Source organism: Rana temporaria, chromosome 5 (assembly GCF_905171775.1).
Source record: "Rana temporaria chromosome 5, aRanTem1.1, whole genome shotgun sequence".
Taxonomy (NCBI): domain Eukaryota; kingdom Metazoa; phylum Chordata; class Amphibia; order Anura; family Ranidae; genus Rana; species Rana temporaria.
In genome coordinates this window covers 40983892-41008410 of record NC_053493.1, presented here as the reverse complement: position 1 = coordinate 41008410, position 24519 = coordinate 40983892, and the positions used below count along the sequence as shown (strand labels likewise).

The 24519-nt window shown below is 44.6% G+C and overlaps 2 protein-coding genes across 9 annotated transcripts in view; one reads left to right on the top strand and one right to left on the bottom strand.

Annotated features, from left to right (window-relative positions):
- The window catches only part of ADAM22 (ADAM metallopeptidase domain 22), a 390621-nt gene that overhangs the window by 136765 nt on the left and 229337 nt on the right, over positions 1 to 24519 (bottom strand). The gene's annotated exons all lie outside the window — the stretch shown is intronic.
- CLDN12 (claudin 12) overlaps positions 696 to 24519 on the top strand; it is a 27582-nt gene continuing 3758 nt past the window's right edge. Inside the window, exon 1 of the mRNA XM_040352441.1 lies at positions 696 to 814. Coding sequence (XP_040208375.1) covers positions 746 to 814 — 69 coding nt within the window. The 5' untranslated portion in view covers positions 696 to 745. The remainder of the gene's footprint in view (positions 815 to 24519) is intronic.

Sequence of the window (24519 nt, the reverse complement as noted above, 5' to 3'; positions counted from 1 at the left end):
TACAAAATCGCTGCGTTTTGTCCCGCGAATTGCGGCGACAAATTGCGGCGTTTTGTACCGCGATTTGCGGCGACAAAATGCAGCTGTTGTGAATGCAGCCTCACCCCCTCTATGGAGATGGTTCACATCTCCTATGCCGAAAGCCGCCTGAAAAAAAGGTCCGGGACTTTTTTTCAGGCGGCAGGCGTACAGCGTTCGGCGTGGAGATGTGAACCATCTCCATAGAGGGCAATGTGTTTTCATCCCTCCACGTCTCGGGGCTGCTGCGGCGTCACACTACAGGCGACAAAACGCCTAGGTGTGAATGGGGGCTAAGCGGTGCTTTACCAGCACAATGGGATTGCAGATGAGGCTTCACTCAAAAAACGCCCAGTGTGAAAGGGGCCTTATAATTATAATAAATGTTATAAAAAAAAAGTTAACAATACAAAAGCTCCTTAATAAGTGCCTTCCCTCAGTGTGTGCAATCACTCAGCCCAGCCTTGTGTCTCCAGTGAGCAGCTCCTCTCCTCTGCTATGGAGAAGAAGGTGTTACTATCCCACAGAAGAGGACACGCCCCCTCCCTGTCCCCACCACCTGCACCCACACCGACAACAACAAAAACTTCTACCTCGCCTGTGTGCGGCGCTCCTCCTGGAGGATTGTGGGAAATGTAGTCCATCTATACATAGACCATAAGCCGCATAGAACTCCTGCGGACTACATTGCCCGAGCCCCCCCTCCCCTGCACCGGCAGTACTGCGCATGCTCAGTGCGGTGTGTGGGAGTCCAGTTCCCAGCGCTGCTGTGATCCGGGAGCTCGTGCGGTGGAAGGTCTGTATGGAATGTCTCTCCTCCGATCATTATTATTACATTGTATGTCCGCGGGGTCCGCGTGACCTCCACACTGGGGGCGCGGGGGGGCTTCCCGCGTGTCCTGATCTCTGTGCCGGGAGAGGGGAGCGCTGATTGGCTGGGAGAGCTACAGGTTGTGATAAGAGATGATCGGGCTGTGTGTGTGTTCATCCAGCAGAGGTGACTCATGAGGGAGATCTATGACTGCCGCACTTCACCATCTCCGACCGACCAACCGGGGGATGGGAGACAAATCCCTGTATACAGAGAGAGATATATACAGATCTCTGAGTGTCCTCCTCCTATATTATTATTATTATAGGGTGAGGAATGTACACATCGATTATTGATCACCTATATACATCAGAGAGCAATGTTCTGAAGTATCGATTACCTATATAGATTATAGGGAGGAATGTTCTATAGTATAAATCAATTGGACAATTATTGATCACCTATATAATTAGTAGGGGGAGTGTCCTTTTAATATTGATCACCTATAGAGATCATGGGGAGGAATGTGCTATAGTATTGATCACCCATAGAGATCATAGGAGGGAAAGCCCTATAGTATTAATGATCACCTATAGAGATCATAGGGCAGCAAGTCCTATAGTAATTGATTAGCTATATAGATCTTCAAGACGGATGTCCCTTAGTATGGATAGATTATGGCTCCCCTACTGTAAATAGATCATAGCAAGGAATGTTTATAGATCATCTAAAGAGATCATAGTAAGAAATTTCCTATACTATTGATTTACCTATATAGATCACAGTGAGAAATATCCTATACTATTTGAATTTATTTAAATTTATTTTTTAAAGGGCTGAAACAGCTAATCGATTATGAAATTCATTGATTACTATTTTCATTGATTAATTGGCCAGTAACATAATGGGGGTAAAAAAAAATAATAGCCCTTTATTGTACAAAAAGAGCAAATCGCTTCTGTAAATATTACTTTCACAGTAAAAAAAAATAACCCCTTACAGTAGCAAATTGTTGCTCTTTTTGTACTATAAAGGACTTATTTTATTTATTTTTAACCCCTTTTTTTGAAGGAAGACCTTGTTTTTGTATAATATATTCCAGTTCTGTTTGATAATCGGCAAAACAGTAACTTTTTTTTTTCTTATAAATAAAAAAAATGTGATCTCTGAGGATATTTACCATATTTAACCTCTAATAGTATATACAGTATATCTTAGAGATTTTGTTCCCTAACCATATAGTTGGTTATTTATATTTACCACTGCATAAAGAAGATATATTTAACAATGAATTGCCTTTTTTTTTTTTTTTTTTTAACTTTATATAATAAACTAAATTATACACCACACTTTTTTTTTTTTTTTTTTTTAATGTTGTTAACCGATTTATCAAAACAATCGGTCAACTAATCGATTAAGGAAAATAATCGTTGGTTGCAGCCCTAATTGATTTACCTATATAGATCATAAGGAGGAATGTCCTATAGTATGGATGGATTATAGCTCACCTACTGTATATAGATCATCGGAAGGCATGTTTATAGATCACCTAAGGAACACCTGAAAACATGGCCCGTTGTGGGTACTTGAGGACTGAGAACAACTGACCTAAAGAGATTATAGGGAGGAATGTCCTATAGTATTGATTATCTATAAAGATCTTAGAGAGGAATGTCCTAGACCTATAGTATAAATCTTTTGACAATTCTTGATCATTTACAGTGAAATGGCCTATAGTATTAATCACCTATATAGATCATAGGAAGGAAATGCCTATATGGGTGTAAATAGAGAATATCGGTTTACTAATGCTTGCTGGCAGTTGTAGTTCTTAAGATCGACAAAGATTATAATCATCCGAGAACCAGACTGGCATCTGCCCGACCAATGATGGAGTGGTGAGTGATGGAGGTAAATGGGAGCACCCTAGTGGCTTTATATAAAAGACCCAGCGACAGCCATTCTAAGGGCTTGTCACCACTGCTGGCACGTATTGAACACTTGCAGAGGCTTTCGAAATGCACTTTGCACTTGTGTGTTTTTTGTGTGTGTGTGTGTGCGAGACCACGCTCGGGTTAAAAGGTTGCGCCGCTTTGCTGTTTTTTTTTATTTATTTTTTATGCGCCACAATGCTTCTGTCTGTACTGTGCTACTCAACCACATTATCGCGGTTGTACAAAGTTGTTTGTGGCTGTTTCAAGGTCACATAAATCTAGGATGGAAAAGGACACGGGGGTCCTAGTAGATGATGGGCTCAGCAATGGCATGCAATGCCAAGCTGCTGCTAGCAAAGTAAACAGAATATTGGCATGCATTAAAAAGTTCTCCAGAGATAAAACCATAATTTCTCCAGCTCTACAAGACTCTGGTCCGGCCGCACCTGGAGTATGCTGTCCAGTTCTGGGCACCAGTCCTCAGGAAGGATGTACTGGAAATTGAGAGAGTACAAAGGACAACAAAGCTAATAAAGGGTCTGGAGGATATTAGTTATGAGGAAAGGTTGCGAACACTGAACTTATACTCTCTGGAGAAGAGACGATTGAGAGGGGATATGATTTAAATTTACAAATACCGTACTGGTGACCCCACAATAGGGATAAAACTTTTTTGCGGAAGGGAGTTTAACAAGACATGTGGGCCAATCAAGAAAAGAGGATTAACCTTAAACTACGTAGAGGGTTCTTTATTGAAAGAGCGGTAAGGATGTGGAATTCCCTTCCACAGGCGGTGGTTTCAGCAGGGAGCATCAATAGTTTAAAAAAACTGTTAGATAAGCACCTGAACAACCACAACATACAGGGATATACAATGTAATACTGACATATAATCACACACAGGGGTTGACAAATTTGCTTGGAATCTAGGAGCCAGGTAAAAAAGTTAGGAGCCAGAAAACGCGCCCCGTCCCGACGAGCTTGCGCGCAGAAGCGAACACATATGTGAGCAGCGCCCGCATAGCGGTGTTCAAACCACACATGTGAGGTATTGCCGCGATCGTTAGAGCGAGAGCAATAGTTCTAGCCCTAGTCCTCCTCTGTAACTCAAAACATGCAACCTGTAGATTTTTTTAAACGTCGCCTATGAAGATTTTAAAGGGTAAAAGTTTGTCGGCATTCCACGAGCGGACGCAATTTTGAAGCGTGACATGTTGGGTATGAATTTACTCGGCGTAACATTATCTTTCATAATATAAAAAAAAAAATGGGGATAACTTTACTGTTGTCTTATTTTTTTATTAAAAAGTGTAATTTTTTTACAAAAAAAGTGCGCTTGTAAGACCGCTGCGCAAATACGGCGTGACAGAAAGTATTGCAACGATCGCCATTTTATTCTCTAGGGTGTTAGGATAAAAAATATATAATGTTTGGGGGGTTCTAATTAGAGGGAAGAAGATGGCAGTGAAAATATTGAAAAATAACATTAGAATTGCTGTTTAACTTGTAATGCTTAACTTGTAATACCAACGGCCACCACCAGATGGCGCCAGGTTACACATCTGGTGGTAATAACTTGTAATACCAACGGCTCACCACTAGATGGTGCCAGCTCACAAAAAAAAAATATTTTTTTTTGCCCCCCCTTCCAAGCCAAGTCGCCAGGACCCTATTTCTAGTCGCCATGGCGACCTGGCGCCCGGGATTTGTCGAGCCCTGATCACACACATAGGTTGGACTTGGTCTTTTTTTCAACCTCACCTACTATGTAACATAAACACCCTAAACCCCAATGGCGTTGTTTTGCTGCCAGTGGAGACAAGCCCTTTTAAATGTAGCATTTATTTCTATTATGATTTGTAGAACAAAAGGGAATCCTGACCGGTTTAGTGTCAATAAACTTTACTAGAAGATTAACAGCACTAGTCAGAAGGGGAGGGTGCGTTTAGCATCCCTCAGTGATGAGTTAAAGCAACAAGCCAGTGTATTTTCTCCAGTCGGCTTGGGCAGGAGGATGTCTGATATTGTTGGTGCCTACAGAACCAATGTTAGCAGGCAAATGGGGTAAAGCTTTTAGGTCCATGGTGCCCAACCAGTGGTCCTTTTTTGATGCTTATTTTGCAGACCCTAGCAGTGTTAATTTAGTCAACTAAATGAGTACTAATTTAGTAGATTAAAATATGACTAAAACAATTGATATGACTAAAACTAAATTGAAATTTGACTTCAAAATGAATACTGGTCTGTAGTGCATGTTTATACCTCCAATTCCATAAATAACATACTGGGTGTTTCACTCCAGCAGTATATAATGAGTTTGGAAGTTGTAGCGAAATGTTCACTATAGCATTACATTTTAATTGCACCCATTAGATTTTAGTCGACTAAAACGTACTGGAGATTTAGTCGACTAAATGCGACTAAAACAATTGCAGAAGACTGAAATGGGACTAAAACTAAAATAACATTTTAGTCCTAAGACTAAAACTTAATCGAAATTTGCTGCCAAAATTAACACTGGTCAGTAGTGGAGTCATCCACATCTTTTCTAAAAGAGAATAATGAAAGTTATCTCTTATGTGACATGTCCTCAGTCTCCAACAATCCCTGTCATATGCCTGCCGCCTCCTCTAAAGGGCCTCCTGCCGCCTCCTCTAAAGGGCCTCCTGCCGCCTCCTCTAAAGGGCCTCCTGCCGCCTCCTCTAAAGGGCCTCCTGCCGCCTCCTCTAAAGGGCCTCCTGCCGCCTCCTCTAAAGGGCCTCCTGCCGCCTCCTCTAAAGGGCCTCCTGCCGCCTCCTCTAAAGGGCCTCCTGCCGCCTCCTCTAAAGGGCCGCCTCCTCTAAAGGGCCTCCTGCCGCCTCTTCTGAGGGCCTCTTGCCGCCTCTTGCCGCCTCTTCTGAGGGCCTCTTGCCGCCTCTTCTGAGGGCCTCTTGCCGCCTCTTCTGAGGGCCTCTTGCCGCCTCTTCTGAGGGCCTCTTGCCGCCTCTTCTGAGGGCAGCCTCTTCTGAGGGCCTCCTCTGAGTGTGTTTGCTATTCTCCCTCATAATAAAAATATTATTGTATAGCGTCGACATCTGCCATAATGCTGTACAATAATAGGGCAATATATGCACAAACTTTTGGAGGCCTCAGGCCATTAAAATCTGATGATGAATAGGATAGATTGGGAACGTTTTGCACGGTCCCTATTTAGTTTCATGTCCTAAATAGTATATATAGACTCCAGAGGGAGATTTCCTGAAAACAAAATGTTAATATTTAACATCTTCACTCTCTCTCAGATTTTGATACCCATGACCCTTTCCAATATTTTATTTTTTTCATATTTTGCTTTTTTTTTTTTTTTTCGATCTAGAACTCTGGAGAAATGCACAGGGTTTTGGATGATCAGAGCAGGTTAAAGAATGAACTGTACATTGAAATGTTTTTACTTTGTCGTTATAAAAAACACTGTTGGGGGGGAATTCACAAAGACTGGAGCAGCATTTCATGGCAACCAATCATCTGCTAGCTTTCATTTTTAAAGCGTCACTGCACAAGTTGAAGCTAGGCACCGATTGGTTGCCATACACATCTGCTCCAGATTTAGTTGCATTATTACTATGAGATTTATATTGTGCTTTCATTATTATAAGTGTACAATGATGACTCTAAACCGCTTGTACAGAGATTATAAAAAGAGAAAAACGACATTCTTTGTAGTAAAAGCCAAACTGCGTGTCACTTTTCCTATTCCAATAAACCTTTGTGCTGTCTCCTAGCTCCATCAATTTGGGTATTCAATTGTTGTAATAAAATAGAGGCGCATGTGGAGCTGCAATTTTCCAGATGTAAACAGGCGCACAGGGAATAGAATGCACAAGAAAATGCCGTGCTCTTTATTAGAAGATATTCTGTTGGGTTTTTATAGCGTTCATTTCTTGAAGAATAAATATTAAAAATTAGATTTGAAGCTGTGAATATTGAGAGTCTGGGCTGTACTCAGGCAGAGCAAAGCAACAGGACTGCTCAACTGCCGCCTTCCCAACCTCCACACTCGCCTTTCCTCCCCATTTGGCTACCAAGAATGAATAGAAATACCTGATACTTCTGGGTACGGCGAGCATGTGACTCCCTCCCATGTGACGGCTCCGACACCCAGAGAATCCTTAGCTCAGTGTCGAGTCTTGGAGCTTACACTAGGATTACTAGTTTTGCTTCTGTCGAGTATTTAAAAAGGGCTTTAATGCAATGTGTGCCTATAAAGGATATTTCTTTCACTTCCTGCTTTGGTGACCACAGTTGTGAAAGCAAGAAGATCTTCTGAATTTAGACCTGGGTAGTGGAAAAATGGGACAGAGGCTCTAACTGAATTGACCGAAATTCAGTCAATGCAGTTTTGCATTGCAGCCTGTGTGTGTGTGTGTGTGTGTGTGTTTGCATTGCAACCAGTGGGGGGCGTGTTTTGCATTGAAGTCAATAGGATGCAGCATGCCATTATCAGCACCTTCTTTTTTCCAGTAAATACCTTATACAGCACACTTGACTGTTTCTTGTCTAGTAAAAGGCCTAGGCTTATGACATGGCATCATGCACAGCTCTTTCACTCTTGTGAGTTTGCCAGGAAGGGAGGGGGGATGAGTCCTATGAGGGCCAATGAGAGCTGCAGAGCTGGGGGGTGTGCCTCCTGTGTCAATCCAGGAAGTGAACAGGCAGCGGCTTCAGCTGCCCACAGTTGAAAAGAATGCAGCCAGACTTGGTGGAGGGAGATTTCTGCAACATATTTGGAAAATACAGAATTGCAGTATATATAAAATATTATGCAAAGTGGTTGGAGGGAAGCTTCAGAATGGCAAAAAAAAACATTTTTAATTACAGGGTATGTGAGCAGACCTGTTTAACTGCGAGGGCGCTGGTGAGCGCCTTTATAGCTTTGACCCGAACTTCAGTGACTGGCTGCCGGTATTGGAGGTATGGGCAGACTGGTCCTGTCATTGCACCTGAGATCTGCTGGTTAGTTGGTGCACTGCTACATAGGATGCAATATAAAAAAAATGTACGCGCTTTTTTTTTTTTTTTTTTTTTTTTTTGCAAAAAGATGTACATTTTTTATTTATTTTTACAAAAGGTGACCTTGGCCTTTATTAAAGTGCTATGGGCCTGGGTCTGGTGTATAAAAACTGAAACCTAGAGATGTTTGCCTACAACAACCAATCAAGATTCCTCTTTCATTTACTGGGAAGACAGAAACAAGGATTCCAATTGGTTTATTGCAAACGTGTTGATCAAAGTAGAACATGGGGTACGTTCACACTTCAAAACTGCCGGTAAAGCATTTTTTTTTTTTTTTTTTTTTTAAAGCTTTTCAGGCACTTTTTTAACATTAAAGCGGTGGTTCCCCCTAAAACTAATTTCTAACAATAGATTCGTAAGACCCGTTACACTGCGGGTAGGCTGGCTTTTTTTTTTTTTTCGTACATACCGAGATCTCCCCGTCTCGTCCCTTGGCGGTGGGCGTTCCTAGTTGATTGACGTTCCTCGGACGGGCGCGTACGTGACGTCACGACTTTCCGAAAGAAGCCGAACGTCGCTGCGCATGCGCCGTATAGAGTCGGCTATATACGGCGCATGCGCAGCGACGTTCGGCTTCTTTCGGAAAGTCGTGACGTCACGTACGCGCCCGTCCGAGGAACGTCAATCAACTAGGAACGCCCACCGCCAAGGGACGAGACGGGGAGATCTCGGTATGTACGAAAAAAAAAAAAAAAAAAGCCAGCCTACCCGCAGTGTAACGGGTCTTACGAATCTATTGTTAGCAATGTGTTTTAGGGGGAACCACCCCTTTAAAGTGTTTGGGGGATAAACTTCTTGGGGCTAGTTTACACTTGCTTCAAAACAAGGCTTCGGACAAGCTTTGTTAAAGCTCTCTGAATGTCAGTCACTAAATAAAATGGTTAGCTTACAGTCCTGTTTACATCTTGCTTTTGCTTGGTGCTTTGATGAGTCTTCAGTGGGGCTTGAAGCGAACTTTGCCATAGACTTCTATGGAGGCTTTGAAGCACCACTCAAGCTACATGGGATATTATTTTTAAAGCAAAAGCAAGGTGTAAATGGGACTGTAAGCTAACCATTTTATTTAGTGATTGAGGCTTTGATTGGTGTTCAGAGAGCTTTAACAAAGCCTGTCCGAAGCCTTGTTGAAGGCAAAGCAAGTGTAAATGAGCCATTAGTGTGAAGCAGCCTAAAGGGAGGTATATATACATATATATATATATATATATACATACATACATACATACATACATACATACATACATACATACATACATACATAGCTTTTTTTTCTCAGTGAATAGGTGCAGGAACTCTCCTTTTTGGAGTTATCCTGTCTTCACCACTACCTACCTCCGAGCAGCGTTTCTTGGTCCCACCTCCCAGTACTGCCCCTTTAATTTGTTAATAACAAAAAAAGCAGTAAAATAGATCCCCCGGCAACGATTGACCACCCTCAACAAAATAAACCCCCCTAGCAACAGACCACCCAGCAACAACAAACGTTTTTCCCGAAGACAGTATTGATAGACCATCCAGCAGCCAGCTACAATAGAATTCACCCTCAACAGTAGATCCCTCCAGGCAACAACTGACTCCCCCACAAATTAAGACCCACCCCGGCAACAACAGATGCCCCGTCAGCAAAAAATACCTCCCCAGCAACAATAGACCCCCCCCCTTCAAAAATAGATCGCTTCCAGGAACACTAGATCCCCCAGCAGCAATAGACACTGTAGCACAACCCAGCACCCCTTGACATCACATACATCAGTGCTAGAGGTGCCGGAAATGCGTTCCCGATGAATAAAAGCTATGTGTGTGTGTGTGTGTGTGTATATGTATATATATATATATATATATATATATATATATATATATATATATATATATATATATATATATATAATTTTCTCCAGAGTGGAGAAGGATTAGAACATATGCCATCTTTTGATTGCCGAGTGTGTCCCAAATAAGGATATTCACCCTCTATGTGTCCTGTTTACCATTATCATTGAATGTGAAAGTAAAAGAAAATCCCAAATTCTGGGTTGTCTCCCCAGTGGGACACATATGACTAAAAAAAAACTGACAGGGGTTATAACCCTCCGTTGCTCTATCCTAAAGGGGGGGGGGGAGTTTTGCCTTTTTAGTTCTACTCCAATTAGACGTTACCTTGACTCTAACTGCTAGGAACATGTAGGGGAAATTCACATTTGTTGCTGTGTCTCCTGTTCTGCATATTGCAGGCGGCAGAAGACTATATACAGTATTAATATATTATATAATAGGCGCTTTTCTAACCTGTGATGTCAGTACAGTAAAAGGGGCTAGTGCATACAAGTCGTTTACATAGGGTGTCCAGCTCCATTGGTCAGTGAACAACTTGGTATCCTAATACACCAGGACCAGCGCCGCTCTTGTGGGTTGGACACCAGTGGCCTCCAAAGCTTTATCCAATATTCCTATAGGTAGTCACAGTCTTCCTTTGTTTAGACGTGATGTTTATTTTTTCTGTAGGTTTAAAAAAAAAAATGTGTACACAGTCCTCTTCTGCTCCACTAAATAAGTGGCGGGTTGTCAGCGTGCACAGATGAAGATCTGTCACATACTGTGCCAGGACTGAGCGCACTGAGCTGCCACTTCCAGATTTCCGTTCTGACAGCTTCTAAGGCAAGAAAGAAAGAAACCCGCTGCCAGAGAATGAGCCGCTCGCTTGTTGACTACCAGCATGACGTGTCCCAATATAACTCTATACTGAGTTCTGACTTCCCCCGAATCCGCAGAAAGAATTCTCGAAGATTTAGCCCTGGTTCACACGGATGCCATTTCTGATGGGTTCCAGAACGTATGGAATCCCGAATAATGACTTTAGGTGGAGGCCGTTCACATATGTGCAGTGCGAATCTGTTCCAATTTAAAAATGAGTCCTGTGCTATTATGCTGTGTGTGTGTTTTTTTTTTTTTTTGCAGTGTCTTTTTTTTTTTTTTTTTTTTTTTTTCTTCTGATTCATTCTGGAGAGGAGAGGGATATATTGGGAGGGGAAGAGAGACCCCTTGTGCACCATGACAGTGCATGTCAACACATACCGTATTTGCCGGCGTATAAGACGACCCCCTAATTTTTCAGCTAAAAATTTAGTTTTGTGATATACTCGCCGTATAAGGCAACCCCCCCCCCCCCTTCCAACGTACCTCACTGTGCTCATTGCCTACCTCACTGTGCTCATTGCCTACCTCACTGTGCTCATTGCCTACCTCACTGTGCTCATTGCCTACCTCCCTGTGCTCATTGCCTACCTCACTGTGCTCATTGCCTACCTCACTGTGCTCATTGCCTACCTCACTGTGCTCATTGCCTACCTCACTGTGCTCATTGCCTACCTCACTGTGCTCATTGCCTACCTCCAGATCTCCATGCCTTATCCCTGTATGCAGAGTCAGACTTCGGGCTTCCATTGTTCAAAAGCCGTGCCGCCTCCTCGTACTGTTCTGTGATAGGCGGAACATTCAGTTCCCCATCAGAGCCTGTGTTCGGTGTTCCGCCTATCACGGAGATACTCTCGTCCGAGGATGAGAGGACATAGGCGGAACACCGAACAGAGGCTCTGCTGGTAAACTGAATGTTCTGCCTATCACGGAACAGGACGAGGAGGTGGCACGGCTTTTAAACAATGGACGCCTGCAATCTGACTGACTCTGCGTACAGGTACCGGCGTATAAGATGACCCCCCGACTTTTGGGGGATATATTTAATTAAAATAAGGTCGTCTTATATGCCAGAAAATACAGTATATGTGTTTTAGCGAACCACAAAGCATGGATGTGAACCGTTTGAGCACAACCTCCCTGCTGAAGTGTTCATAAATTGTTATTCTGTCATAGGCCACTACTCTTCTCTCTTTTGTCTGTAGTCTGGTGATCCTGGAACACATCTGCTGGAATACACTTTGTTCAGTGGTTACATTAATGCCGGGTTCAGGTGCACTTCTACTGACCCTGTGCAGCTGTATCTCATTCTACTGCCGGGGATTACACAGAGCTCAGATGAAGTAAATGTGCCCTCGGCTTTCGGTAACCATCAGGGCAGGTCCAGAGAGATTGTAAGAAGAAAACCAATTTCACCTGAAAACCTAAAACTCTGCACCTAGAATACCAGAGGGTGGGGGTATTGCGCGCCCCCCCCAAATAAGAAAAAAAAAAAAAGCTTGGCTCTTGTTAGAGGAACTAAACTGACACTGACCATTAAAGTGATTGTAAAGTGGTTTGTTATTTTTAAAGAGGAAAAAAAATGCCCTACTTACCTGTGCTGTGCGAAACCAACTGCACAGAGCAGGTAAGTACGACATGTTTGCCCTGATCCTCCTCTTCTGGGGTCCCCTGCCAGCGCTCCTGGCCCATCCGTCCTGCCGAGCGCCCCCACAGCAAGCAGCTTGCTATGGGGACACCTGAGCCAAGCTGCTGCTCTGCGTGTCCATTCAGATACGGAGCTGCGATTTGACTCTCTCCCCTCACTGACTTTGATTGACGGCAGCGGGAGCAAACGGCGCCATGCTGTCGTCTCAGACAATGAGGAGGGAGCGTCTGGGGCAGCTGAGACTCCTGAAACATTCCTGGATCAAGATGGGGCTCAGGTAAGTATTAGGGGGGTTGCTGCACACATAAGGTTTTTATTTTAATGAGTAGAATGCTTTAAGATCAACCTTCTGACTTTACAACCACCTTAACAATTTGTAATCCTTATCCTGCTAGCATTAGTAAATAGATAGGATGGTATATTATATTTACTGTTTTTATTTACATTTCTTCCGTTGCTTTTTGATTTCTTTTTGAATCAAAGTCCTACATTCCAGGAGTCTTTCCCCCCCCCCTTTTTTTTTTTTTTGGATCATACTTACCTAGGTGGGACGCAGCATTGGTCCCCTGCCGGCTCTAAGGCTGAGAACTGAGCGATCAGGCACCGCTGATCACTCGGCTCCCCGAGCAGACAACAGTAGGGTTAGAATCCCTGTCATTTATTATTCTCTATGTCCCCCCAGTCGTGGAAACTTCCCTTTAATACAATGGTGACTATTTTAAATGGCATTGAAATCTAAAGAGATCCAATTTCTATATTTTATATTTCTTCTGGCATGTCCTTTTATAGGTCTTTACTTGGCTTATTTTTAAATATCTTTGCTCTGGTTTACGTCTGTAATTGAAATAACTAATCCACAGGAAGAATTTGTTTCACTACCGAAATGATCGAAAATGTAGATCTAAACCAAATTTCTAAAATCTCATAATTTAAGCTTCTTTTTGCCTTAATGTAATTTAAAAAGCATTGTTTTCAGTTTTTTAAAATCTGCAGCTTTCATTAAAATACAACCTGGTGATCCTGCCACAAAGGCCCTTGCTCAGACACTTCCTGTAAGGGGCATGACAACTGTCATGCTCCTGCTTTGTCACAGTCTCACATGCACCCCTGGTGGAGACTACAAGTAGCTGTGTTGACACATATTGCTCAGGTATGGTCCGCTGTTACTATCAGGAAGGCTGCATTCACACCTTGGCGTACAAAATTGCGGCGTTTTGTCCCGCGAATTGCGGCGTCAAATTGCGGCGTTTTTTTGCCGCGACAAAACGCCGCGTTTTTTTACCGTGATTTTCGCTGGAGGGGTGATTACACATTGTGTAACATGACCGAACGCTGAAGACGCCTGAAAAAAAGGGTCAGGGACTTGTTTTGAGCTTCAGGCGTTCGGCGTGGAGATGTGAACCATCTGCATAGCCGACAATGTTAAATCACCCCTCCAGCGTATTGCAGGCTGCAATAGTGGCGGGCGTCGGGCGTGAAAACGCCTAGGTGTGAATGGAGCCTTACCCCCTCTATGGAGATGGTTCACATCTCCTATGCCGAAAGCCGCCTGAAAAAAAGGTCCGGGACTTGTTTTCAGGCGGCAGGCGTACGGCGTTCGGCGTTCAGCGTGGAGATGTGAACCATCTCCATAGAGGGCAATGTGAAATCATCCCTCCAGCGTCTCAGGGGCGGCTGCGGCGTCGCACTACAGGCGTATATACGCCTAGGTGTGAACGGGGGCGAAGCCGGACCAGAGCAGTAATGTGTGGCTGATGCTGAGCGACTGCAAGTTTACAAGAAGTGGCTGAAAGAAGCTGGAGGAGATCCGCTGCAATAAGATGCACCAAAATGTAAATGGTACTTTGTTATTCCCGTTGCCTCCCAGCCCTTTAAAAACGTCAATGTGCTGAAGCGGGCATTCATATCATGTGACTGCTGTGATTGGCTGTCACATGGTTGAAAATCTTCTGATTGCAAGTATGCATTGGGTGCTTTCCGGTCTTGTTTACATAGGGCCGCATATATGAGGCCTCTCGGCATTGAAGCCTATGCGCCGTGCACACATTGGCAAGATAAATGTCGCCCAGCTTGGGTTTAGATGTATTCTAAAACAAATACATAAATCTATTTAAACGGCCTCCCCAATAATTATGTCCTTTCTAGAGATTTCTGGGAGAATGTCACCCATTCATTTAACACTCCATATTAATTATTTCAGTGCAAGATCCAGCATGTGGCAGTCATACTGATGTGATTTATTCATCTTTGACTCACGGTTTTATTACCGCCAACGTATGATGCTGATTGATTGACCCGCTGCCAGATAGAGCCGAGCTCTCATTACACAAAGCCATGTAAAATTCTAATTAACACGCCATGATTACCGTGAGAAAAAGCCTTTGATGTGCACGTTCGCCCTCTCTCTGTGCAGTAAAGTATTTATGGTGGTGCTTAAAGCGGAGGTTCTGCCAATTTTTATTTTTTTTAAAGCCAGCAGCTACAAGTACTGCACCTGCTGACTTTTAAAAAATTGACACTTACCTGTCCAGCGCGCCCGCGATATCGTCAGCCGAGGACGAGCAATCGCTCGTCCCTCGGCTGCACCAGCCGCCATCCTCGGTTAGGGAATCTGAAAGTGAAGCATTGCGGATTCACTGCCTGGTTCCCTACTGCGCATGCGCGAGTAGTGCGCCATGCCGTTACTGGTGCCCGCTCTCTCCTGGGGACAGTGTGTTTCCCAGAAGACGGCGGGGGCTGCAGGTAGGAGCGTAGTTCCGTATTCCCGGAAGTGGGTGCAAATACCTGTCTTAGACAGGTATCTGCACCCCCTCCCCCCTGAAAGGTGCCAAATGTGACACCGGAGGGGGGGAGGGTTCCGAAAAGCGGAAGCTTCATTTTTGGGTGGAGCTCCACTTTAAAGGGGAACGTACGCTTGTTTGCATCCTCTTCACATTTAGCACTTTTTTGAGGGGGAGGTATAGCTGGTTTGACAGGTACCCGCCAGATATGCCGCAGAGATCCAAGCCAGAAGTTCCCCCCTCCTTACCCTGCAACCTTCTGGGACGCATCACAGGTCCCAGAAGACTACATGACCAGTCGCAAAGTGCAGCGCGTCTCACACACGCGCAGCAGGAGACCGGCTGTGATGTTGCAAGGCTTACTTAAGATGCCCAGGCCTGCACCTGTAACCGAAGAATCGACTTGGGTGAGGATATCGCTGGATCCCTGGACAGGTAAGTTCTGCCCCACGCCCCGCCACCGGGCCAGTTAGAAAGCGCAGCTCACTTTGCGCATGCGCAGTAGGGAACCTGCAAGGCTTCACTACTGGGTTTCCTTACCAGGAATGGCGGTGGCTGCACCTGGGAGTCTATCTGAAGATCGGCTGGGGTGCCGACATCGTGGGCTCCCTGAACAGGTAAGTGCTCTAATATAAAAAGTCAGCAGTTATAGTATTTGTAGCTGCTGACTTTTAGTTTTTTTTTTTTTTTTCACCTAGGCTGGACCTCTTCTTTTTAAATCGAGTTGACTTAAATCAAGCATTTTTACTAGTGATTTCAATTAAATCCACCCTATTTGCGAATGCAGGCAGCATGAGGATTAAAAATGTTGATTGAGAGAGTGAAGTTCCCACTTTAAGGCCTGATTCACACCTACCGTATGCATTTTTAGTGCTTTTTGCATTTTGCAGATTTGCACTACAGCTGGTGTCCCATAGGAAACCATGGTGTCCCATAGGAAACCATGGTGTCCCATAGGAAACCATGGTGTCCCATAGGAAACCATGGTGTCCCATAGGAAACCATGGTGTCCCATAGGAAACCATGGTGTCCCATAGGAAACCATGGTGTCCCATAGGAAACCATGGTGTCCCATAGGAAACCATGTTAAATGGACTGTACTGCAAATCTGCAAGAGGCAAAAAGAATATATGTGAATCAGGCCTAAGGGTACTTTCAAACTGGGGTGGCGGGTCCGTTGGCGGTAACGTGCCACTAGTTTTAGAGGTGCTTTACCATCATTTTAGCAGTGCTTTTTTGGCCTCTAGTGGGGCACTTTTAACCCCCACTAGCAGCTGAAGAAGGGATTAATGGTGCCTGTGCTGCAGCACTTTTCAGAAGTGCTGCCCATTCATTCCAAAGGGCAGGGGCAGTGTAGGAGTGCTGTATACACCGCTCCCGCACTGCACCAAAGATGCTGCTTGCATCTTTGGGGCAGTGGGAAAGCACTCAGGCTTTCACACTGGGGAGTCACGAGAGGCAGTTTTCAGGCGATTTACATGCACTATTTTTTTCTAAAACACCAGAAAATTGCCTCAGTGTGGAAAGTAGCCCAAAGCCCAGCTCCGGGCAAAAAGTATTGACATCTGTGAAGCCAGGCAACTTGCATTTTCAAAAGACGTCACCAACAGCAGCCAACACATTTCCTCAAAACGGGTTTTCTTAACACGATTTGTGATGGCAAAGTAGCATGTCAAGTCTCTTCCCATGATTTCCAATGACAACCATTCATATTAGTACGACTTCAAAGTAGTCCCTGCACTATTTTGGTCCGATTTTTTAATGCCACTTACACAGGCATTCCCTAAAATCGCAAGACTTTGAAGTCGCACAAAAGGGAAAGGGGCCTTAGGCTCCATTCCCCAGCGTTGTAGTGCATTAATGCACAAGTGCTGATTAAAGTAGCTCATTCAATATGATTGCACCACAGCAATTGGGGGGGGGGGGGGGGATGGTGTGAATGACCTTCTTTTGAAAACTGCATGGCATGTATGTTGGGCTCTACTATACAATGAATGTCACTGCATATAGTTCAGGTGCATTGCCATCACATTTTCAAGGCACAAGTGTGACTGAGCCCTGAATCCAGGGACGGGTTTACTTTAAAGGGAATAGTTGTTGGAGCGATCTCAAATCTAAATCGGTTTAAAAATATTGCATCCTAAAAGGTCTGCTTGCCTTCAGTGTTTCCGGCAGAAAAGCAAATTGTGGAGGACTGTATTGTCTGTCAAGGCTCGAAAATAGCACAATAGCGGCACAAGCCACCCACACAGTGTTCTCGCTGGATGTAAGTGCCGTGTAATTGGTGAATGCTTTCACCTTGCAGAATGCCAGGTCCCCCCGCTGATTCGTTGGGTACACTGTACTGATCACAGCTCTATTCATTCATCACAATGAGAAAATGAGGGGGGAAGGAGCAAACCAGCCAGACATGACCCCACAGGCTTTGCAGAACGCCAATTTTAAGTCCAACTCTAGATAGAATTTTATGCGTTTAGATAGAATGAATAAGCTATAAAAGCCTGGTGGTGCCCAACCCACAGCTTGAGGGCTATGGGGGGGGGGGGGGGGGTTGGGTGTCTGCAGTGTGGCCCCCGAGGGCCCCACCAGTCAGGAGTGGAATCCTTTGATTTGTAAGGTCTCGTGTAACGCGTCCCTAGCCTCTGGCTGTCTCCTACAGCAGAGGTCTCCAAACTTCATAAACAAAGGGCCAGATTACTCTCCTTCAGACTTTAGGGGGGCCGGACTGTGGAAGTACTAAATGCCCCATCGATGGCGTCAGTGGGAGGAATGATGCTCCATCATTGGTGCAAGAGGACTAGTGTCCAAGGGCCTGATAAAGGCAAGCAAAATTCCTGCAGTTTGGTGCCCACTGTCCTACAGCCTGCTTCAGTCTCTGACCATTTCCTCTACCTCTATTTCATCGGGGGGCCGCATCAGCATTATGATTGCCCTTAAAAGGGCCGGTTGTATCTGTAAGATTAGATGTCCAGCGCATCCCCTCACATTGGATGTCATGAGCCACCCCACCATCAGAAGTTGAGTCCCCTTACATCATAGTGCACCCCCTTACCTTATGCTGCTGCTGGGAATACGCTGGATGCATTGCTTAAAAGCAGAAAGTAGGGGTCTGGAGGAGGACCAGAGGAGGGCTGGAGGTGCGAGGGCCACAGGAAATGGCCTGGAGGGCCGGATTCGGCCTGCGGGCCTTGTGTTTGACACTTGTGCTCTAGTAGGTCTGCAGTCTTCTGTAGCATTGCATATAATGCATGGGCTGCATTTAAGGCTAGGTTCACACCTCTGCGACCGAGCGGGTCATGGTTTGCGTGGTCACAAGATCCTATTCATTTGAATGGGCTGCCATGCCCCGCGACACGCAGGAAAGAAGTCCCTGCATTATTTTTGAGATTGCAGCCCACACAGGAACCTCGGTTCCCAGTACGGTTGCGATTTCCAGATCGGGCAGCGTACCATTAGGATTATTGCCACCCTGCCCCTGGGTCCCACATTTCTCTGTGTGGGTGGTTGCGGCTGCTGGCATGTCTTAAGGTCCCGCAGCGGCACCACCCGCACAGATGTGAACCCATCCTAAAATGGTATTAAACCCAAAAATACAATATATTGCAGCTTATTGATCTTTAGATGTGGTGGCTGCATTCATTTTATTTAAGGAGTTGTAACCCCTCGTAAATAAAACAAGTCCTACTTGCCTCCACTGTGAAGTTCGTTTTGCAGAGAGTGGCCCCAATCCTCAACTTTTTGGATCCCCCAGTGGCTCTGGTAGCTCCTCCCTCACATTGAGTGTCCACGTTGGCGAAGGCTCTCCTAAGGTTGACACACGTGTGGGCACGTGCTCCCAAGTCCTGCTTCTGTGTACGTTCACCCGCGTCCTTGTTTTTTGTTTGAAGCAGTATAGGATGCATTAAGGCGAAAAAATATGACCCCTTTAAGGCCTTTTTTCCCCCCTCTATTTTCACCTGGTGATCCGGCCCGTAACACACCTCCGGTATTGGATTGCCTCCACTCTGGGGTTGTCACCTCATCCCTTTAAAACCCAACACATATTAATTGCACAGGCTCTGTGGGTGATTAAGGTGGTAATGAAACTCGGTGACTTATCTGCTTTTAATTGGCCTCGGAATCTGTGTAATTCATGTGTGTTCAGGTTTAAAGGCGTGAGGCAGCAACCTTACTCCACTCTGGAAGAAGGATCACAGGGGGCACCTTTTGGATAGCAGCATTGTCCGCTTGGGGGGAGGGGATTGTTTGCTGAACTTGCAGATTTAGATTTTCACTAACAAATTGCAGCCAAACTCCAGCTAATACTTTAAAATTAGTTACAGAAAACATTCCTCCACCTCCCTTTGGGATAGATAAATAAAAAAAATATATGATTGTAAGCACCCCTGCCAGTTGTAAATGATTCATCTAATCCCTGTAAATAATACATCTGGAAGAGAGCTTGTTCTTTTGAAAAAAGACTTGCTGGCCGGATCATCAGATTAACCACTTGCTTACTGGGCACATATACTCCCCTCCTGCCCAGGTGAAATTTCAGCTTCCGGCACTGCATCGCTTTTACGAACAATTGCGTGGTCGAGCGACGTGGCTCCCAAACAAAATTGACGTCCTTTTTTCCCCACAAATAGAGCTTTCTTTTGGTGGTATTTGATCGCCTGTGCGGTTTTTATTTTTTGCGCTATAAACAAAAAAGAGCGACAATTTTGAAAAAAATACAATATTTTTTACTTGTTGCTATAATAAATATCCCAATTTAAAAAAAAAAACAATTTTTTTCCTCAGTTTAGGCCGATACGTATTCTTCTACATATTTTTGGTAAAAAAAAAAAAAAAAATCGCAATAAGCGACTGGTTTGCGCAAAAGTTATAGCGCCTACAAAATAGGGGACAGAATTATTATTTTTTATTTTTTTTACTAGAAATGGCGGCGATCTGCGATTTTTATTGGGACTGCGACGTTATGGCGGAAACATCGGACACTTGACACATTTTTGGCGCCATTCACATTTATACTGCGATCAGTGCTATAAATATGCACCAATTACTGTATAAATGTGACCGGCATTGTAGGGGTTAACACTAGCGGGTGAGGAAGGGGTTAAATGTATCCCTGCATTGTGTTCTAACTGTAGGTGGAGGGGGGTGACCGATCTGTGTCCCTATGTACAAGGGACACAGATCGGTCTCCTCTCCAGAGACAGCACCGCTGTCTCTGTGTAAAACGGCAATGAGAGATGATCTCATATGTTTACATATGAGATCATCTCTCATTGGCCGCACAGATCGCGTCGCAAACGGCCACTCTGATTGGCCGTTCGCGTCGATCTGTAATTGGCTATGTCCAAGGGACGCGGGCAATACAGAGTTTCCCCGCTGCGCGCTCTGGAGCGCGCGCGGGGAACGCGCAAAGTCATTTGACTATAGTGCGGATCCCAAGCGGTTAAAATAGGAGAGGGTCTAAAAAACAAAACTAATCCAGCCATCCTATGAGCCATTAGTAATCTGCAATATACTGAATGTTTGCTTTTGGGGTTAATATTGCTTCACAGGGTAGGCTTGGTTCACACTGCTGTGACATGGGAGACCCCAAGTCGGATGATTTGTGAAATTCAATGTTTCCCTATGAGAGCCGTCTTATATCGGAGCTCCGCCCTAATTGCAACATTAGCCTATTTGTACTGCCGACATTAAAAATGTTTAAAACTGAGGTTTTTAATTTTCAGATCTGTACAGTACCTTTAGTTTGAGGCTTCCGGTCTGCACAACTGCGGGTATTCTTCGGGCATTGTGTCACTTCCCGTACCACGCAGTGTGCTCTGGGAGCTTCTCTCATAGCTCTGTGTTCATTGCGGAGCTTTCATACCAAGTCTTGCACGATTTCCGAACCAGGAAGTGAGCTGTGTGTGGTGAGGTTTTACATTATGCTGTGTTTACATCACAACGGGGCGGTAACTTTGCATAACAACGCCTGCCGTTGTGATGGCAACACAGTAGTTGACGCTGCTACTCCCCGTAATTAGTGCGCATGTGCGGGATTGAGCGGCGCAATCAGGAAGTGGCTGCTTGTGAGCTTCCAATGCCCACAGTTAAAATGGGAACGGCGCTGCGACCAGAATATAAGTGTAAATCGCAGACGAAATCGGTAATAAGTGGACTCTGCACACCAAATAAGTGAGTTCTTCTAATCTTTACTATGAACGATTGACCTACTAGGAAAAAAAAAAAAAACGTATGGACGTGGGAGATCCGCTTTAACTGATGCTACACAAGTCCCTTAGACTTTAGAAAAGGTTCCTGCACTACTTTGGTTTGACTTGGGTGCGATTTTTTTTTTTTTTTTTTTTTTTTTTTTTTTTTTTTATAGCCCTTGCTCCTAAATAGCATCCAAGTTGGAAGTCGCAGGGCAAATTCATAAGACTTTGCCATCGCAGCAGTGTGAGGCTCTTTTATACCTGGAAAGGTGACAACTGCTGGGTTAGATCTGCCTGTGTTTTATTTATTTTTTATAACCGTCCATTTCTCTGATTAAATTCACACTCTCTCTCGGTTACACAGCTAGAGTTTTATGACGGCTTCACACTGCCCCCTGCACGTTGGGCAAAGTGTAGCTAAGCCACGGTTTGTGTGTGGGTTGGCTGCGCTTTCCCATAGACTTCTATTATGTTCTGCGGTTTTGGCACTTTTCTGAAAGTGAAAGAGAACCTGGGGACCCAAGAGAAGTCTATGGGAAAGTGAAGATAACCCACAGGAAACTGGCTAGCTACGTTTTACCCAAAGACTAGTTTATTTATATTTCAGTCATCCCTCAGTTCTTTTCTGCTTGAAACTTTGATGAAAGCCAAGCAAAAAAATGGTCCCAAAATCTCCTCCTGAGATGAGGTTCAAGCCCTCGTTCACATTGACTGCGGCTTTGAAATCGTGTGACTTCTTCTGAAATCGCATTATTTCAATGCCACATGTCAGTGTGACTTCTGGTGCAACTTGGAAGACATCTGTGCGGCTTCCTGCAGATGTCTATGCAAGTTGCACCTAAAATTGCCAAAAGTAATGCAGGAACGACTTTTTCAAATCAATGTGGCATCGCACCGATTTTGATCAGTGCGATTGTCGGCAAAAGCATGCGACAGGTAGCAGAGGGCCAAATTTTCGTGGATTACCACACACCGATTCGGCGATCTTGCACGTAAGTGGGAGCGGGCACCTAGTTTTGGCAGGTATCCCCCACCAAAAGATGCCAAATGTGGCAGCGGAGGAGGGGAGGGATGCAAACAAGCGGAGCTTCTACTTTTGTGTGAAACTCTGCTTTTAAGGCTGCCAGCAGTGCCTAAAGACACAGAGCAACTGAGCATGTGCAAAGCAGGGTGAAACGGTGTATTACTTGGTTTTAAACAGGATAGTTCTTTTTAATGTTTTACATAGCTATACCTGCGAAATGGGCCAGCCAGAAGTCATCTAACTGGACTTCATTTTCTGAATAAGTTCCACTTTAAGGAACTTTCCCTATCTCGGACTTTCCAGACCGGTCATTAGATGGAGATGGCTGCTTAGCCATCCTTCTTCCCTCTTCATAGACCCAAACCTACACCGACATACTCCGTCAAATTGGGTTTGTTTTGGGAGACCATTTCTCCCCCCCCCCCCCCCAGTAGATTGTTCAGCAGACAGTCTGTGTGGCAATAAAATTGTGTCTATAGGTAGATTTGCATATTTACATGAAATGCCAAACTGTGACTGGGCTCTGATATGGCATTTTCATAGCTGTAAAAACATTTTAGTATATTTTAATTTTTCCAAATGCTATGACGAAGGTTTCCTGCCTAGAACTTGTATATTTTACGTTGAACTTCATTTCACTTTAGCACACGGTAAAAATCCAATCTAAAAAGCTTACATGAGAAGAAATGTGTGGGTGAGAACAAGGTGCGACTACGCGATCGCACCCGCAGCTCGGGCTTTCCCAACACACCGACAGCTGCAGAGCGTTAGTCTGGCACAGAATGTAGTGCTAGACTATCTGTTGGTGATATAAAAATCTCTGGCCTGACAACAAAATGCACAAGCGGGATAATTATACAAGTAATGTTTTGCCTACTAAAAGACGTAGCCAAAACTTTTTTTTTTTTATCAGTGCCAAGGAGTGGAACCTCTCTCCCGAAAAGTGAAAGATGATCTTCTCCTTCCCAATCCCCTAATGCATTGGCGGGGTTCTTTTTTTTTTTTTCGTCCGTATCTGCTCCCACTTCCTCAGTTCTTGCCTAGGCGAGAATGACATCACTCGGTCCACCTGCAGCCTCCTGGGACATGTCACATCCCAGGAGGCTGCTCCCTGCATTGCGTGATTTCACACATGTGCAGGCAGAGAGCCGGCTTTGATTTCTCACAGCCCGCTCCCAAATCCCAAGTTGGTGGCACCTGGCACAGTGAGAATTGGCTGCAGAGCGCTTCTCCCCCCCCCCCCCCTCATTTCAGATCTTCCGTCTGTGACTGCACTTCCAAGTGCACTTGATTTGCCTTTCGTTAATACCTCCAATGCCAAGGAGGGAGGTGAAACAAGAGGTTTAGGCAGAAAATTGAGGCTTTTCCTTCCTGGCAGCGCAGTGTTTTTGGGATCGATGAAGCGTTATACTGGCTGGACTGAATTACAAATATTTTGGCAGGGAAAATGGCTGCCATGTATTTGCGTATAAATATACCAGTTTGCACAGAGTTATGCGAGAGAGTAATAAAAGTTTTCGATTGAATTTATAGTATGACCTAGATGTTTAAAGCCCAGCTGAACTCTTTGTTCAAATTTACCAAAAGCATTCAATGAACATCAAGACAAATGGTGAATAAAGTCCTAATCGGCTCAAAGATTATGCAGTTTTTTTTTTTTTTCCAAAACGGCTAGATTCCCAGTCTGTTGATGGGAGAATCGAGACATTTTCTTTTCTTTCACCCATGATAGAAGGAAAGAAAATTGCATAATCTATGGGCCGATTTTAAGACTTTACACTTTTTTTTTGTCTAGATCTCTTGCCCCTCCCGCAGTGCTATTGTGTTCTGCCAGCGGGGAGCCTTCCCTACTGGCAGAAGACGATGGTCCCTAGCTTGCAGTGATCGCATATGGGGGGGGGGGGGGGAATCTGACCGGTTAGTTATATGGAAGTGTATTAATGAATTTACTTTACTACAATGAGCCTGCCCATAATTGGATTGAATCTCGTCCGGTTCCTGCTGAACTGGCCAAGATTTGATCCATCTACAGGCGGCTTTACAGTTTTACTTCAGAAGCAGCCACATCCTGAGTAGAAAGGTCTGTCGCCTGCCAGCATGCTGCAGAGAAGGACCCTTGCTCTCTGTATGGAATCGGTGGTCTCTCTGAAGTTCGGTGCCCCATGTTAAGTCAGAGCTCTTCGATCATTGGGACGTAAGGCCTTTGCTGATTTGGAGAGCCCTAGATTTGACATTGCATGCTGGACCTCTGCAAAAATTACAACTTCTTCCACACAAAGAGCAAGGTTCCTTCTCTATAGCTTGCAGACAGTTGAGCTTTGACTGTATGTAAACCCCAAGAATGGATGTCTGTTTGCTCTTTTTGGTCTGCTT